Source organism: Rhinopithecus bieti, unplaced genomic scaffold (assembly GCF_001698545.2).
Source record: "Rhinopithecus bieti isolate Rb0 unplaced genomic scaffold, ASM169854v2 scaffold_19939, whole genome shotgun sequence".
NCBI lineage: Eukaryota > Metazoa > Chordata > Mammalia > Primates > Cercopithecidae > Rhinopithecus > Rhinopithecus bieti.
The window spans coordinates 3,902,759-3,919,132 of record NW_016810019.1 but is presented as its reverse complement, the minus strand read 5'-3'; the positions used below and the strand labels follow the sequence as shown (position 1 = coordinate 3,919,132).

Below are 16,374 nucleotides of genomic sequence, written 5' to 3'. Positions count from 1 at the left end.
TAAGAATTAACAATAATTTTCTGTCTTATCTTTCCATTTTAAGATTTTACATAGAGAAAATTTTAATTTGTATGTAATCAAATCGTTTGAGTTTTCCTTTTGTGGTTTCTTCTATTATTTTTATACCCATGTTTTTTTCACCTTGAGATCAAAGACACGTGTATGTTTTCCTTTTGTTTCTATCAGTTTAGGGGTGCTTTTTTCTTACACTTTGAAAATGTAATCCTAGTTGGGCGTGGTGGCTCACGCCTGTAAGCCCAGCACTATGGGAAGCCAAGGAGGGTGGATCACCTGAGGTCAGGAGTTTGAAACTAGCCTCACCAAGATGGAGAAACACCATCTCTACTGAAAATACAAAATTAGCCGGGTGTGGTGGCACAAGCCTGTAATCCTAGCTACTTGGGAGGCTGAGGCGGGAGAAATGCTTGAACCCTGGAGGCAGAGGTTGGGATGAGCCGAGATCACGCCATTGCACTCCAGCCTTGGCAACAAGAGTGAAACTCCATCTCAACAACAACAACAAAATGTAATCCTTCTGTGATTTGTAAAGTATGGTGAGCAGTAAGAACCTCAATTTATCTTTCTCCCTAAGAGCTAATGAATTTTCCCAGTATCACCCACCCACTGAGCCGTCCTCCCCTCTTTGTGATGCCACATTTGTTTACCTTATGCTGACTCATACGTTCTGCAACATCGAGCTATTTGTCAATTCTTATGCCAGTACTTCCACTGTTACCATCATCAATTTAAAGATTACTTTAATATCTGATGGGGCAAGCTGTCCATCCCTATCACCGCTCTATTTTTTCTTTTTTTTGAGACGGAGTCTCACTCTGCCGCCCAGGCTGGAGGTGCAGTGGTGCGATCTTGGCTCATTGCAAGCTCCGCCTCCCGGGTCCATGACATTCTCCTGCCTCAGTCTCCCAAGTAGCTGGGACTACAGGCGCCCACCACCACGCCTGGCTAATTTTTTTTTTTTTTTTTTTTAGTAGAGACGGGGTTTCACCTTGTTAGCCAGGATGGCCTCGATCTCCTGACTTGGTGATCCGCCCGCCTCGGCCTCCCAAAGTGCTGGGATTACAGGCGTGAGCCACCGCGCCCAGCCTCACCACTCTCTAATTACTTATTCTTGTTTTAACGTGTCTTGACTATCCTTTCCCATTTGTTCTTCCAGATGACATTTAGAAAACATTTTCTCAAGATTAATTTTTTAAAAAAAGCAAAATAAATTTTTGTAATTGTCACACAGAATTTATATTTAAATGATGAGAATACAATAAAGATTATTATTGCCTTTTTATTGAAGCCTTGCAGACAAAAGAACTGGGTTTTAAAGGCCAGAGACTTGGAATACATCTGTGGATATGTCAGATGCAGTCACAAAGCAACAAAGCCTGGGTGCTACAAGGCTGCCCTCTTGTGGCAGCCAGAGGCTGCACACTCCAGTTCCAGCAAGGGATGATACTGTTGTATAGTGAACCAGAATCCCACCCCTAAACTGTAAAGACAGCATAGGAAGGTCTACTATGTGGAATGATTCATGAGATGCCTTTTTGCTACCCATGACAGATTCCTTCATAACTAGTCTGTCACATGTCTGAATTTTTATCATTGCAGATTGATTCCTTGTTGCAACCTCAGGGTTCTTCATTTGAACCACAAAACACAGAAAATCATTGGTGTGGCTATTTTTGCATTTCTCCCAATGATCTTATATGCCTAGAAATTACTTTGTTACATACGCTGGATGCCTAGGGCTTTGTGTTTAATTCTCTTAGTAAAATCCTGGTTGAGAATAGACCTGCCTTTGTAAATGAAAACATTCCTGATATTAAAAAACCTAAACATTTTAAAAGGTCTAACAGGAAGACTCCTCTTACCTGGCTTGCTGTTGGTCTTTTCTTTGGATCCCAATTCAACATTTCGGTCATGAGCTGAATAGCTTCATTACTGGCATTGGGAATAAGAGTTTTTAAGTTTATAGGAACACACTGGGGAAAACGGAAGTTCATAGAGGATGCCAGCTGGTATCCTTCTGGCCAGTCACTCTGTTTCAGGAATATATAAGTGTGGGTGGGGAGGGCAAAACAAATTGTTTTTAGTAATCCATTTAAAAAACACAGCAGTAATATAAACATCATTTATGTTTGAACATTTTCATGTTGATCCATATAAATAAAATGAGAATGAAATACCAGACCATGTCTACAATTCAGTGCTATGACAGTGTAGAAAGAACATTAAGCTGAGAGTTAGGAAACAATGTGAAAAGCACTTTTATAACTTTTTTTTTTTTTTTTTTTTTTTTTTTTTTGAGACAGGATCTGGCTCTGTCATCCAGGCTGGAGTGCAGTGGTGCAAATCATGGCTCACTACAGCCTCACCCTCCCGGGCTCAAGAGATCCTCCCACCTCAGCCTCCTGAGTAGCTGGGACTACAGGTGCATACCATCACACCTGGCATTTTTTTTTTTTTTTTTTTTGTGGAGATGGGGTTTTACTATGTTTGCCAGGCTGGTCTTGAACTCATGGGCTCAAGTGATCCTCCTGCCTGGGCTTCCCAAAGTGCTAGGATTACAGGCACAAGCCACTGTGCCCAACCTCTATCAATTTCACAATATTAAACTCTTGTCTGGTTTTAGATCCTGATGGTGATGTTGCTGTGATGATATCTGGGTTAACTCTGAACAAATAAGGAAAAGTGCTTTACAAAGAGGCTAACTGCTAACAAAGATCCTTGTTGTATATATTACCCATCACATCCAATGTTAAAAATGCACATATGTGGGAAATGACAATTACATTAAAGCTTTAGTATCTACATTTACTTGTGTAATGTTAACTACAAGGCACATACTAATTTAATTAGGATGTCATTATATACACACTTATAAAGCACCTTTCAGAAAGAAAGGTATAGATGAAATATAATTATAGTTCATTGAAAAGTACTCAGTTCAAGAAGTCAAATATCCACAGGAGAGATATAAAAAAGGAAACAAGAAAGGGTAAAGAAAATAGAAGGTTCAAGACACCAGGGGTTAACAGGTGATGCCAATGGCCAGCCACAGAGTGAGTAGGAAAGGGCCCAAGCAAGGCTGTCCGTGCAGTGTCAGCTGCGTATCACCCCCAAATTACACTCTAAACACACAGAATTTTTCCTGAAGTTCTTAAGGAAAGGCAAACACCTGTTTTTCTTCAGCTGGTGGGATTCTGGCTTCTGGCAATCCTTAACCCACTCTGATTAAAAAAATAAGGATTATGGCCGGGCACGGTGGCTCACGCCAAGTAACCCCAGCACTTTGGGAGGCTGGGGTGGGCAGATCACAGACCGCTTGAGCTCAGGAGTTCAAGACCAGCCTGGCCAACATGGTGAAATCCCCTCTCTACTAAAAATAGAAAAATTGACCAGGCGTGGTGGTGCACACCTGTAATCCCAGCTACTTGGGAGGCTGAGGCATGAGAATTGCTTGAACCTGGGAGGTGGAGGTTGCAGTGAGCTGAGATTGTGCCACTGCACTCCAACCTGGGCAACAGAATGAGACTCCATCTCAAAAAGAAAAAAAAGTATTATAAAAAAATTAGGCCAGGTGCGGTGGCTCAAGTCTGTAATCCCAGCACTTTGGGAGGCCGAGACGGCGGATCACGAGGTCAGGAGATCGAGACCATCCTGGCTAACACGGTGAAACCCCGTCTCTACTAAAAAATACAAAAAACTAGCCAGGCGAGGTGGCGGGCGCCTGTAGTCCCAGCTACTCGGAGGCTGAGGCAGGAGAATGGCATAAACCCGGGAGGCGGAGCTTGCAGTGAGCTGAGAACCCGCCACTGCACTCCAGCCCAGGCAACAGAGTGAGACTCCGTCTCAAAAAAAAAAAAAAAAAAAAACAAAAAAACTAATCATTAAAGTATGAGCGTATTTCAAAATGAAAATATCAGCTATCTAGGCAAAAGTTGTAAATAATCAAAAATTATAAAATTAAGAGCAAAGTGGCAAGATAGAAATACTCAAAAGTTATAACAACCTAGGAACAAGGGTACTTACTTTTTTGGGAGTCCCTAAAACTTGGCAAATTTTAAAGATTTCATCGACCTCACTTGTCCCTGGGAAAAGTGGCCTTAACATATAGAGTTCAGCCATGATGCTTCCAACAGCCCACACATCAATGGGAGAACTATAAACTGAAGATCTCAGTAAAACCTCAGGGGCACGATACCTATGAGAACAGAAAACAAAAGAGGTGATTTTGATTGCAATTTCAAAGGTGATGGGCGGTAGCATTCTATGCCCTTTGGTCATGCATTTCCATCAAGGAACAGATATTCAGACCCCGTTCCATCTGTGTGTCAGGCACTTGTACAATGTTCTGGGGACAATAGGACATAACACATGTTCCTTGACCACAATGAGTGGGGCTGGAGACAAATAAATGTCTATGAAATGTCCATGAAGGCTAAGACAGGAACTCAACTGAATAGATATGGAAATAAGTGCCATCTGATATATCAAGAAAAAAAGTAGAAAAATCCATGTTACAAAGCATTATATTCAGCATCTATTCACAAGGAAGCACAGAAAACAAAAGATGATCATGGATTATCCCTGAGTAGTGGAGTTTTTCCTTCTTTTTATCAGTTTGAAAGTACTGATATCCTCAACCGACTCCTCTTCTGTAGTCAACTATATTTACTGAGTGGAGTTTTGCTCTTTTTGCCCAGGCTGGAGTGCAGTGGCATGATCTTGGCCCACTGCAACCTCTGCCTCCCGGGTTCAAGTGATTCTCCTGCCTCAGCCTCCCGAGTAGCTGGGATTACAGGGGTGCAACACTACGCCCGGCGAATTTTTGTATTTTTAGTAAAGATGGAGTGTCCCCATGTTGGCCAGGCTGGTCTCAAACTCCTGACCTCAGGTGATCAGCCAGCCTCAGCCTCCCAAAGTGCTGAGATTACAGGCGTGAGCCACCACACCCAGCCTAACAATATTTTTAATTGAGAAAAATACTCAATTTACAAGAGCAAAGTGAGCTGGTGAGTCCAACACAAAGTCTGCTAAGTGGAAGATACTCTCAACTCTCTTTTTTTCCAACCAAAATGTGTACATATTTCAGTCCAAATGTTTGGCATAATGTCTTTCTGCGTTCATTGAGAATACAGCAAGCCCTCAAATAAACTAGTTTTGTTCAATGTTGTTTTGCTCAATGTTGTTTCATTGTAATGTTGATGAGAAAGAAAAAAAGAAGGCATTTCTGGCTGAGCCACTGTGTGGGGTCTGCACGTTCTCCCCCAGTCTACATGGGTTTTCTCCGGGACTCCAGCTTCCTCCCATATCCCAAACATGTGCATGTCAGGTGAACTGGGGTGTCCGTGTAGCCCCAGGAGGAGTCAGTGGGTGCATGTGTGTGTCGGGGTGGGGTGATGGGGAGTGCTGCCATGGGAGGCTGTCGTATCCATGGTTGGTGCTCACCTTGCACCTCCAGCTTCCAGGACACGCTGTAGCCACCTGTGACCCTGAACTAGAATAACTGGGCAAATAATTATCTTCCTTGTTTTTATTAATCTTTCTTAAATGTATGTATGGCTCACATGTATTTCAATGTTCAATACTAGTGTTTTGATTGCTGTTTAGAAGTTTGGTGGCCAGGCGCAGTGGCTCACGCCCATAATCCCAACACTTTGGGAAATCAAGGTGGGCGAATCACGAGGTCAGGAGTTAGAGACCGGCCTGGCCAACATGGTGAAACCCCGTCTCTACTAAAAATACAAAAAATTAGCCAGGTGTAGTGATGGGCGTCTGTAATCCCAGCTACTCGGGAGGCTAAGGCAGGAGAATCACTTGAATCCGGGAGGCAGAGGGTGCAGGGAGCCAAGATCATGCCACTGCACTACAGCCTGGGTGACAGGAAAAAAAAAAATTGTAACAAAACTTTTGTGATGTTTTTGTGACCAGAAATGTGCCACGAAATTGTTTATTTTAATTAGCCTATGGTCGAATTGATTTCATCATACATTGTTTCACTTAAAGTCAGTTTCCAAGAACCTATTGATGATGTTAAGTGAGTACTATACTTTCTTTGACGAATATTTTTACAAGCTTTATTGATATAGAATTCACATAATATACAGTTGATCCATTTACAGTGTACGTCACACTGCTTTCTCCCAAGGTGCCTTCACGTGTCTTCCCTCTTCCATCTCTGTGTCTGCTTTCTTCTTGTAAGGACATCAGTCTTATTGGATTAAGACCAGCCATGCTGTGGTCTGACCTCATCTTAGCCTGATTACATTTGCAAAGACCCTATTTCAAAATAAGGTCACATTTGCAGGTTACATAACCAGGGCGGATCCCTCATGAAAGGCTTGGTGCTGTTCTCTTGTAGTGAATGAGTTCTTTTTCAGACAAGATGAAATTAGTTCCTGAGACAGTGGGTTGCTCCACAGCAAGCTTCCTCCTCTTGTTTGTTCCCTTCTCGCACATGCCCATCTCCCCTTTGACCTTCTCCCTGCCACTTTTTTTTTTTTTTAATTGAGATGGAGTTTTGCTCATTACCCAGACTGGAGTGCAATGGCGCGATCTCAGCTCACTGCAACCTCCGCCTCCCGGGTTCAAGTGATTCTCCTGCCTCAGTCTCCTGAGTAACTGGGATTACAAGCATGCACCACCACGCCCAGCTAATTTTTGTATTTTTAGTAGAGACGGGGATTCACCATGTTGGCCAGGCTGGTCTTGAACTCCTGATCTCAGGTGATCCACCCACCATGGCCTCCCAAAGTGCTGGGATTACAGGTATGAGCCACCGTGCCCAGCCTGACTTTCTCCACCATGTTTTGATGCAGCATAAAAACCCTCACCAGAAGCCAAGCGGGTGCCAGTGCCAGGCTTCTTTTGCAGCCTGCAGAACCGGGAGCCAAATAAACCTCCTTTCTTTATCAACTTCCCAGCCTCAGGCGTTCCTTTACAGCAACACAAAACACACTAAGACACGGACTCCTTTCTTTCAGCCCCCACATCTCATTCATTAGAAAACATACCCAAAATTCCACACTTTCTCACTACCTGCATGTCCAGCAGGTCCAAGTCACTATCATTTCTGGCCACTCTACAAACTCTGCCCTTGTTTCCTATGACTGCCCTCCTCATTCATTCTGCACTGTGCGGAATTCACGTGGGGCATGCACCTGTCTCAAAGCTTTTATATTTAGCATTTGCTCTGCCTAAAAAAATTCCTGCTGGCCCTGGCATCTCCTTCAGGGCTACTCTCAGTGAGGCCCTCTAGGTAAAACAGCAACATTCCTTTCCCCCCTCATCTCCCCAACTCCCTGCCCCTTTCATATTTTATTTTCTTTATTATAATGTATCAACATAATCAAATGTTTCAAATATATTTCTTTCTTTCTTTTTTTTTTTTTGAGAAAGAGTCTTGCTCTGTTGCCCAAGCTGGAGTTCAGTGGTGCAATATTGGCTCACTGCAACCTCTGCCTCCCAGGTTCAAGTGATTTTCATGTCTCAGCCTCCCAAGTAGGTGGCACCAAGGCATGTGACACCACACCCAACTAATGTTGTATTTTTAGTAGAAACAGGGTTTAGCCATGTTGGCCAGGCTGGTCTTGAACTCCTGGCCTCAAGTGATCCCCCATCTCGGCCTCCCAAAGTGCTGGGATTACAGGCGTGAACTACCATGCCCGGCCTGATACACGTATGTTCTTGTTTTCACTGGAGTATAATATTCACACAGGCAGAGGCATGTATTGTAAGAGCAGAGCTTGATGAATTTTCACAAATACAACACATCCACGGACTCAGTACCCAGATCAAGAAAGATATGTTATCGGCCAGGCGCAGTGGCTCATGCCTGTAATCCCAGCACTATGGGAGGCCGAGGTGGGTGGATCACCTGAGGTCAGGAATTCAAGAACAGCCTGGATAACATGGTGAAACTCCATCTCTACTAAAACACAAAAATTAGCCAGGCATGGTGGCGGGCACCTGTAATCCCAGCTACTAGGAAGGCTGAGAAAGGAGAATCACTTGAAACTGGGAGGCAGAGGTTGCAGTGAGCCAAGATCATGCCATTGCACTCCAGCCTGGGTGAGAGAGTGAGACTGTCTCAAAAAAAGAGACATGTTACCAGCACCCAGAAGGCCCCTTGTGCACTTGTCCAGGCACCACACACACACACACCTCATGGACCGCTTGCTATCCCGAGATTTATGGCACAGATTATTTTTCTCTGTTTTTGTACTTTACATAAACGAAATCACATGGTATGTGCTCTTTTTCTGTTTGGGCTCTTGGCTCTTGCTGCATGCAGTCATAGACCATTCACTCTCATTGTTGCAAAGCATTCCTCTGGGTGATATACGATGCTACTGTTCATGGACATTTGGGTGGCGTGCAGTTGAGAGGATTCACGTCTTTTGGTGAACATGTGTATGTCTTTCCGTCGGTGACCCATAATATTTTTAACTTGTCTATCTGTGTATTGGCTGTCATATAAGCAGCATAAGGCAGAGATTTTTCTTTTCTTTTTTTATTTTACTGCTGTGTTCTCTGTGCCTAAAATGATGTTTGGCACATAGTAGGTGTTCAATAAATTATTTGTTGAATGAATGACTGAATGAATAAATGAAATTCTTTTTATTTTTTCATTTTACTGCTATGTTCTGTGCCTAAAATGATGTTTGGCACATAGTAAGTGTTCAATAAATTATTTGTTGAATGAATGATTGAGTGAATAAATGAAATTCTTTTTCCTTATTTTTTCAGTGATCAGAAGAGCAATAAATCAATCCTTCGCTTTCTTTAAACAATATAAAATTCAATTCTATGTTTTAAATATTCAATACAGAACTTCCAGAAATATGTAACAATCCATCGTAGGAAAATTTCATCATAGGCTTATGCCTCAGGAGGGTTGCATAATCCTACTCACCATCTGGTAGAGACATAATCAGTGTACGGTGGCTGGGACCTTAATTCTCTCGCAAGTCCAAAATCAGCAATTTTCACAAGCTCTGGGCCCATACAAAGCAAGTTTTCTGGTTTCATGTCCCTATGAAAAAAACCTTGGTGATATATAGAGGAAAAAATAAAATCAATCATTAGGTTTGAACATAGCTTTATCTGATTTATAAACAACATATAAATGAACCCCCTCTTTTGTAACTAGAAGCATCATCTTAGGAAAAAAGTAAACCATATTTATTGTCTAACAAGTAACGGGATGTAGGGACCCTGCTTTTAAAATGCTTTGGCAAGAAAGTTCACACAGTGTATGAGATAATTAAAAATAACTACCCATTTAACATTTATTTTTATTTGTGACTCCAGTGGGTGTTCAGGCGCTAGGCTAGGTATTACTACACTACGATTATCTCCATTCATTTGCACAACAACCTTAAGGAGGTACTGTTATCACTGTTGTGCAACAGAGGAGGAGGTTGAGGGCCAGAGTGAAGTCACCTAATTAACGTGTGAGAAGTTTTGTTTTGTTTTGAGGTAAGTCTTGCTCTGTTGTCCAGGCCGGAGTGTAGTGGCTCGATCTCGGCTCACTGCAGCCTCAACTTCTTGGGCTCAAGCAATCCTCTCACCTCAGCCCACTAAGTAGCTGGGAGCACAGGTGCATGCCACCACTCCCAGCTAAGTTTTTGTATTTTTGATAGAGACAGAATTTTGCAACATCACCCAGGCTGAGAAGAGCACTTTTTAATCAGGTTTAAGTCAGTGCAGCTGACTCCTTGAGAAAATCACTTGTTTAAAAGTCCATTCAATAAAATGTAACTCCACACATCAAAACTAATTTCTTCATTTAAAATTATTTTATCTGATGTTCAGTTTTACTCAATAGCTGTGTTATTGGAAAATCCCAATAATTATAATGTTTATATTAGCAATTCAATCTATAAAATAAATGGTTATGAAGCTAATGGGGAAACCAAAGAAAATGAGGCAGAAAGCCCAGCAGGGGCCGGGTTTGGTGGCTCACGCCTGTAATTCCAGCACTTGGGGAGGCCGAGGTGGGCAGATCATGAGGTCAGGAGTTTGAGACCAGCCTGGCCAATATTACGAAACCCCATCTATACTAAAAATATCAAAATTAGCCAGGCATGGTGGCGGGTGCCTGTAGTCCCAGCTACTCGGGAGGCTGAGGCAGAAGAATCGCTTGAACCTGGGAAGTAGAGGTTGAAGTGAGCCAAGATCGTGCCACCACACTCCAGCCTGGGCAACAGAGCAAGACTCCATCAAAAATAAATAAATAAATAAATAAATAAGAAGGAAACCCAGGGGGAAAAGAAGAAACATTAAAACCCTCCTGGCAGATGAGTATTTGTCTTAAGGAAGGCTTTTACTAAGGGCAGTCTAAAGTATTCTGCTTATATCCAAATGGCTTGGGTTCCAGTGGCCTTGGGAGGCAGGAGACTGCAGGTGATCACTTGAAGAGGCTTTTCATGTAGCTTTGGGGCTGAGAAGACTTTCTTTTATCTTTTTCTTTTCTTTTTTTTTTTTTGTTTGTGTTTTTTTTGTTTTGTTTTGAGATCCAGTCTTGCTCTGTCACCCAGGTTGGAGTGAAGTGGTGTCATCTGGGCTCACTGCAACCTCCGCTTCCCAGGTTCAAGCAATTCTCCTGCCTCCGCCTCCAGAATAGCTGGGATTACAGGTGTCCGCCACCACACTTGGCTAATTTTTTGTATTTTTAGTCAAGACTGGATTTCGCCATGTTGGCCAGGCTGGTCTCAAACTCCTGACCTCGTGATCCACCTGCTTCGCCCTCCCAAAGTGCTGGGATTACAGGCGTGAGCCACTGCGCCCAGCTGAGGTTGGGAAGACTTTTTAAGCCTAAATGTTTTTAATCACTTCAAAGCCAGAGTGGGTTCTGTTTGTAACATCTGTTTAACAGTTTTGTAATCCAAGTTTATCCGGTACTTCTTACTCTAAATAGTTGGTAACATCCATTTCACTGTGTCCAAGAGACATTCATTGCACTTTTGTAACAAATGTAACGACAGGAATGGGACCATGTGAGGCAGAGCAGAAGGACACTAATTCATAAGGTCTCAGAGAACTAAACCAATTACACATTTGTGCAGCTGAGGCTTTCCCCATCCTAATATACATATATTGGTAATTCAGTCCTATTTGAACTAAATATTAGTTTCTTTTTTTTAAAGCAACTATTTTATTTTATTTATTTATTTGAGACAGAGTCTTGCTCTGTCACCCAGGCTGGACTGCAGTGGCACGATCTCAACTCACTAACCTCCGCCTCCCAGGTTCAAGCAATTCTTCTGCCTCAGCCTCCCAAGTAGCTGCGATTACAGGCACGTGCCATGACACTCAGCTAATTTTTGTATTTTTAGTAGAGACAGGTTTTTGCCATGTTGGCCAGGCTGGTCTCGAACTCCTCACTTCAAGTGATCTGCATCTGCCTGCCTTGGCCTCCCAAAGTGCTGGGATTACAGGTGTGAGCCACCATGCGCGGCCAAACAACTATTTTAAAATATCTATTTTATTGAAGTATTACATCTGAGATGCTTAACAGCAAGAATTATGTGGCTTTTGTAAAAATGTGTAATTGTCCTTATAGCCTGGTTTCCCAAATTACTATGTAGCCAACTCTATAGTCAACTCTTGATTATTCATATGTTATTTCTTTCAGTCAGTTTTAAAATCCTAATCGAACTTCCTCCTTCAATGCCTTACGCTTTAGACGTTGCTAACAGCATAAATCAACCCAGGCAAATATCAAGTGTTACCACGCTGACCAGAGTTTAAAACAATTAAAAATCAGGAATTCATTATGAATAATTAAAATAGCAGATGTCCCTTATTTCCATATAGTTAATACATTACTGTTCTTTGCCAATAAAGTGTAGTATATCATGACAGAATTTAGACTTTTAAAAGACCCCAACAGTTTATATGGTACAAATAAAAAGTTTTTTTAATGTTCTTAAAACATTTTTAAAATATTAGTTTTATAAGTTTAAGAAGTATTCTTAAAATATTTACATGGAGCCGGGCGAGGTGGCTCAAGCCTGTAATCCCAGCACTTTGGGAGGCCGAGACGGGCGGATCACGAGGTCAGGAGATCGAGACCATCCTGGCTAACACGGTGAAACCTCGTCTCTACTAAAAATACAAAAAAAAAATAGCCGGGCAACGTGGTGGGCGCCTGTAGTCCCAGCTACTCGGGAGGCTGAGGCAGGAGAATGGCCTAAATCCGGGAGGCGGAGCTTGCAGTGAGCTGAGATCCAGCCACTGCACTCCAGCCCGGGCGACAGAGCGAGACTCTGCCTCAAAAAAAAAAAAATATATATATATATTTACATGGAATCCCGCAGAGCATTTTTGGAAGGTAAATAATTCCTGTAGTAGTTAGAGAAGAAAATAAAAAAACAAAATATAAACTACAGGATAAGGCTGGGCGTGATGGCTCCTGCCTGTAATCCCAGCACTTTGGGAGGCTGAGGCTGGAGGATCACTTGAGTCCAGGAGTTCAAGACCAGCCCGGGAAAAATTCATCTCTACAAAAAATAAAAAATTAGCTGGGTGTGGAAGCATGCATCTGTAGTCCCAGCTACTAGGGAGGCTGAGGTGGGAGGATCACCTGCGCTGAGGAAGTCGAGGCTGCAGTGAGCCATGATGGTACCACTGGACTCCAGCCTGGGCATCAGAGTGAGATCCTGTCTCAAATAATAACAATAATAAAAAAAAAAATACAGGAAGAGACATGAAAGGAAACTAATGGTGATTTTTGAGTGCCTATGTTCAGAACACAGCAATGGTACAGGACAAACATTCTAATTTAATATCTAAACATCCAGTGATTCTAAACAAATGTTTTAAAAAAAATCATATTAACTTTTTGGACTAATAATTATTTTGGTTTGATAGATATGAAAAACTACATTAATCAAAGTACATAATTCATAGAAAATAGAACAAGTATTAATACTTTCTTTAATTTCCATTCACAGAATAGAAACAAAAATAAAAGTAAATACTAAGGAAAACTATAAAACACTGCTCCACGGGTGCTACAAACGATTTAAATGTTAACAGTTGGTCATGCTAGATGAAAACAGTCGAATCTTTTCCAAAACAGGTCCTTTGTTTTTTTTCATTTCCATGATAAAATTAGGGGGATGAGGTTACAGAATGGGTATATGATGATTGAGACTAAAGGCTGACGATGATTAAACTGTTAAAAAATTCTGCTATGGTGGAAGATAATTGTAGATTACAGAAATTCTATTTTATTTATTTATTTATTTTTTGAGATGGAGCTTCATTCTTTTTGCCCAGGCTGGAGTGCAATGGCACGATTTCGGCTCACTGCAATCTCCCCCTCCTGGTTTCAAGCGATCCTCCTGCCTCAGACTCTCAAGTAGCCAGGATTATAGGCGCGAGCCACCAACCTGGCTAATTGTTTATATTTTTAGTAGAGATGGGGTGACCTTAGGTGATCCACCCGCCTCAGCCTCCCAAAGTGCTGGGATTACAGGTGTGAGCCCGGCCCGATATGTGTGTGTGTGTGTGTGTGTGTGTATATTTTTTTTTTTTAGATGGAGCCTCGCTCTGTTGCCCAGGCTGGAGTGCAATGGCGTGATCTCAGCTCACCGCAACCTCCGCCTCCTGGGTTCAAGCAATTCTCCTGCCTCGGCCTCCTGAGTAGCTGGGATTACAGGCGCCCGCCACCATGCCTGGCTAATTTTTGTATTTTTTTAGAAGAGACGGGGTTTCACCATGTTGGCCAGGCTGGTCTCAAACTCATGACCTCAGGTGATCTGCCTGCCTTGGCCTCCGAAAGTGCTGAGATTACAGACGTGAGCCACCATGCCCAGCCAGAAATTCCATTTTATATAGAATCACAGAAATTATAAAGTTTTAAAATTAAAATGTCAGTGTGTATAGGCACATACCCCAAATTCATAGCTATCCAATATAAAGTTATTTAACAGTTTTATAAGTAATTCCTATGCACAATCTCCACAGTAATCTAAAGAGGCAGGAAAATGAAACTTAAAAGAAACCTACCATGTTTATGGATAAAAGCCAGCCCTTGCAATATTTGATACATAATATTTCTGATGACTGACTCAGGGAACAACTTGTTTCTGTAAAGAAATGAACAGTCACATGATTCTGTTAAGCAACCAGCCAACCAATCCAAAGAAGGATTATATTCCCCCTGCCTTGGAGCCTCTACTGGCCTCACCATACTGGTTAAAGGTGTGCTTCACAGATTTATAGTGTGAAAGCTCATACATTTAAAACATGAAAATTAGATTTTTTTTTGTTTTGATGTGAGGTGAAAACTCAAATCCAAAACTGAATATATTGTACACATATAAAATATATATGTGTATACGTATATATTTTTTGAGACAGAGTTTTGCTCTCTGTTACCCAGGTTGGCATGCAATGGCACAATCTAGGCTCACTGCAACCTCCGCCTCCCGGGTTCAAGCAATTCTCCTGCCTCAGTCTCCTGAGTAGCTGGGATTATAGGCATGCACCATGATGCCTGGTTTTGTATTTTTAGTAGAGATGGGGTTTTGCCATGTTGGTCAGGCTGGTCTTGAACTCCTGACCTTAGGTGATCTGCCTACCTCGGCCTCCCAAAGTGCTGGGATTACAGGCGTGAGCCACCGTGCCCGGCCTAACTAGCTGAATTTTAAACTGTTCCAAGAAGAGCAAAGCAAGTTGAAAAACTGAATTACTAACAGATAAGCCAAGCATGCGAATCTGTATTATGTAGGCTTCAAGAATTTTAGAGGTGGCCGGGTGCAGTGGCTCACGCCTATAATCCCAAGCATTTTGGGAGGCCAAGGTGGGAGGATCGCTTAAGTCCAAGAGTTCAAGACCAGCCTGGGTAACATGGTGAAACCTTGTCTCTACAAAAAATACAAAAATTAGCCAGGTGTGGTGGTGCAGGCCTATAGTCCAACTGCTGGAGAGGCTGAGGTGGGAGGATCACTTGAGCCTGGGAGTTCGAGGCTGCAGTGAGCTGTGATTGTGCCACTCCACTCCAGCATGGTGACAGAGTGAGATCCTGTCTCAAAAAAAAAAAAAAAAAAAAAAAGGAAAAAATAAATAAAGTTAGAGATATAAATAAACGTTTCAGTTATATTCTGCATATTGGTGTTGTCCAATAAAAATGTAAGAGCTGGCTAGGCACAGTGGCTCATGCCTGTAATCCTAGCACTTTGGGAGGCCGAGGTGGGTGGATCACCTGAGGTCAGGAGTTCAAGAGCAGCCTGGCCAACATGGTGAAACCCCATCTCTACTAAAAATATAAAAATTAGCTGGGCGTGACGGCACATGTCTGTAATCCTAGCTACTCAGGAAGCTAAGGCAGAAGAATCGCTTGAACCCGGTGGGCGGAGGTTGCAGTGAGCTGAGATCACACCACTTCATTCCAGCCTGGGCGGAAGAGTAAGATTCCATCCCTCGTGAAAAAAAGAAAGAAATATATATGAGAGCTACTTGTGTACTTAACATCATTTTTCTAGCAGCCATGTTAAAAGAAATCAAACAGGTAAAATTAATTTTTAACAATATATTTAACCTAATATGTGCCAAATATTATTTCAACATGTAATCAATATAAAAATGAGCTGACTGCACCACTGTACTCCAGCTTGGGTGACAGAGCAAGACCATGCCTCTAAAAAAATTTTTTTTAAATTATTTATTTATTTTCAAAATTTACCTTTTTTTGTCTTTTGAAAAAGAGACACGGGCTGGGTGCAGTGGCTCCCGCCTGTAATCCCAGCACTCTGGGAGGCCAAGGCAGGTGGATCCCTTGAGTTCAAGAGTTCGAGACCAGTCTGGGCAACATGGTGAGACCCTGTCTCTACTAAAAATATAAAAATCAGCCAGGCGTGGTGGCGCATGCCTGTAGTCCCAGCTACTTGGGGCCTCACTGAGGCAGGGGAATTGCTGGAGCCGGAGAGGTCGAGTCTACAGTGAGCATGTTTGCACCACTGCACTCCGGCCCTCCAGCCAGGGTAAAAGAGCGAGACTCTGTCTCTGAAAAGAAGAGAGACACGTGGTCTCATTACGTTGCCTAGACTGGTCTCAAACTCCTGAGGCTCAAGCAATCCTCCCGCCTTGGCCTCTCAAAGTGCTGGGATTACAAGTGTGAGTCACCAACCCTGGAGTAAAAAAAAATACAAAAATTATTAAGACATTTTCTCTTTTGTACCAAGTTTTCAAAATCTGATGTGTAATTTATTTTACATTTACAACACTCCTCAATGCAAACATTTCAGGAGCTAAATAGCCGTATCTGACTAGCGGCTACTGTATTAGTATAGCTCTATACTATATATACACACACACACACATAATGCATATATAATACATATATATATA

The 16,374-nt window shown here is 42.3% G+C and overlaps 1 protein-coding gene across 6 annotated transcripts in view; it reads right to left on the bottom strand.

Moving 5' to 3' along the window:
- MAK (male germ cell associated kinase) overlaps nt 1-16,374 on the bottom strand; it is a 75,973-nt gene that overhangs the window by 36,424 nt on the left and 23,175 nt on the right. For all 6 annotated transcript variants that reach the window (XM_017891145.1, XM_017891148.1, XM_017891146.1 and 3 more), the window contains exons 5-8: nt 14,032-14,111; nt 8,927-9,059; nt 4,042-4,213; nt 1,881-2,048 (exon numbers count right to left, since the gene is read on the bottom strand). In XM_017891145.1, the coding sequence (XP_017746634.1) occupies nt 1,881-2,048; nt 4,042-4,213; nt 8,927-9,059; nt 14,032-14,111 (553 nt within the window). The remainder of the gene's footprint in view (nt 1-1,880; nt 2,049-4,041; nt 4,214-8,926; nt 9,060-14,031; nt 14,112-16,374) is intronic.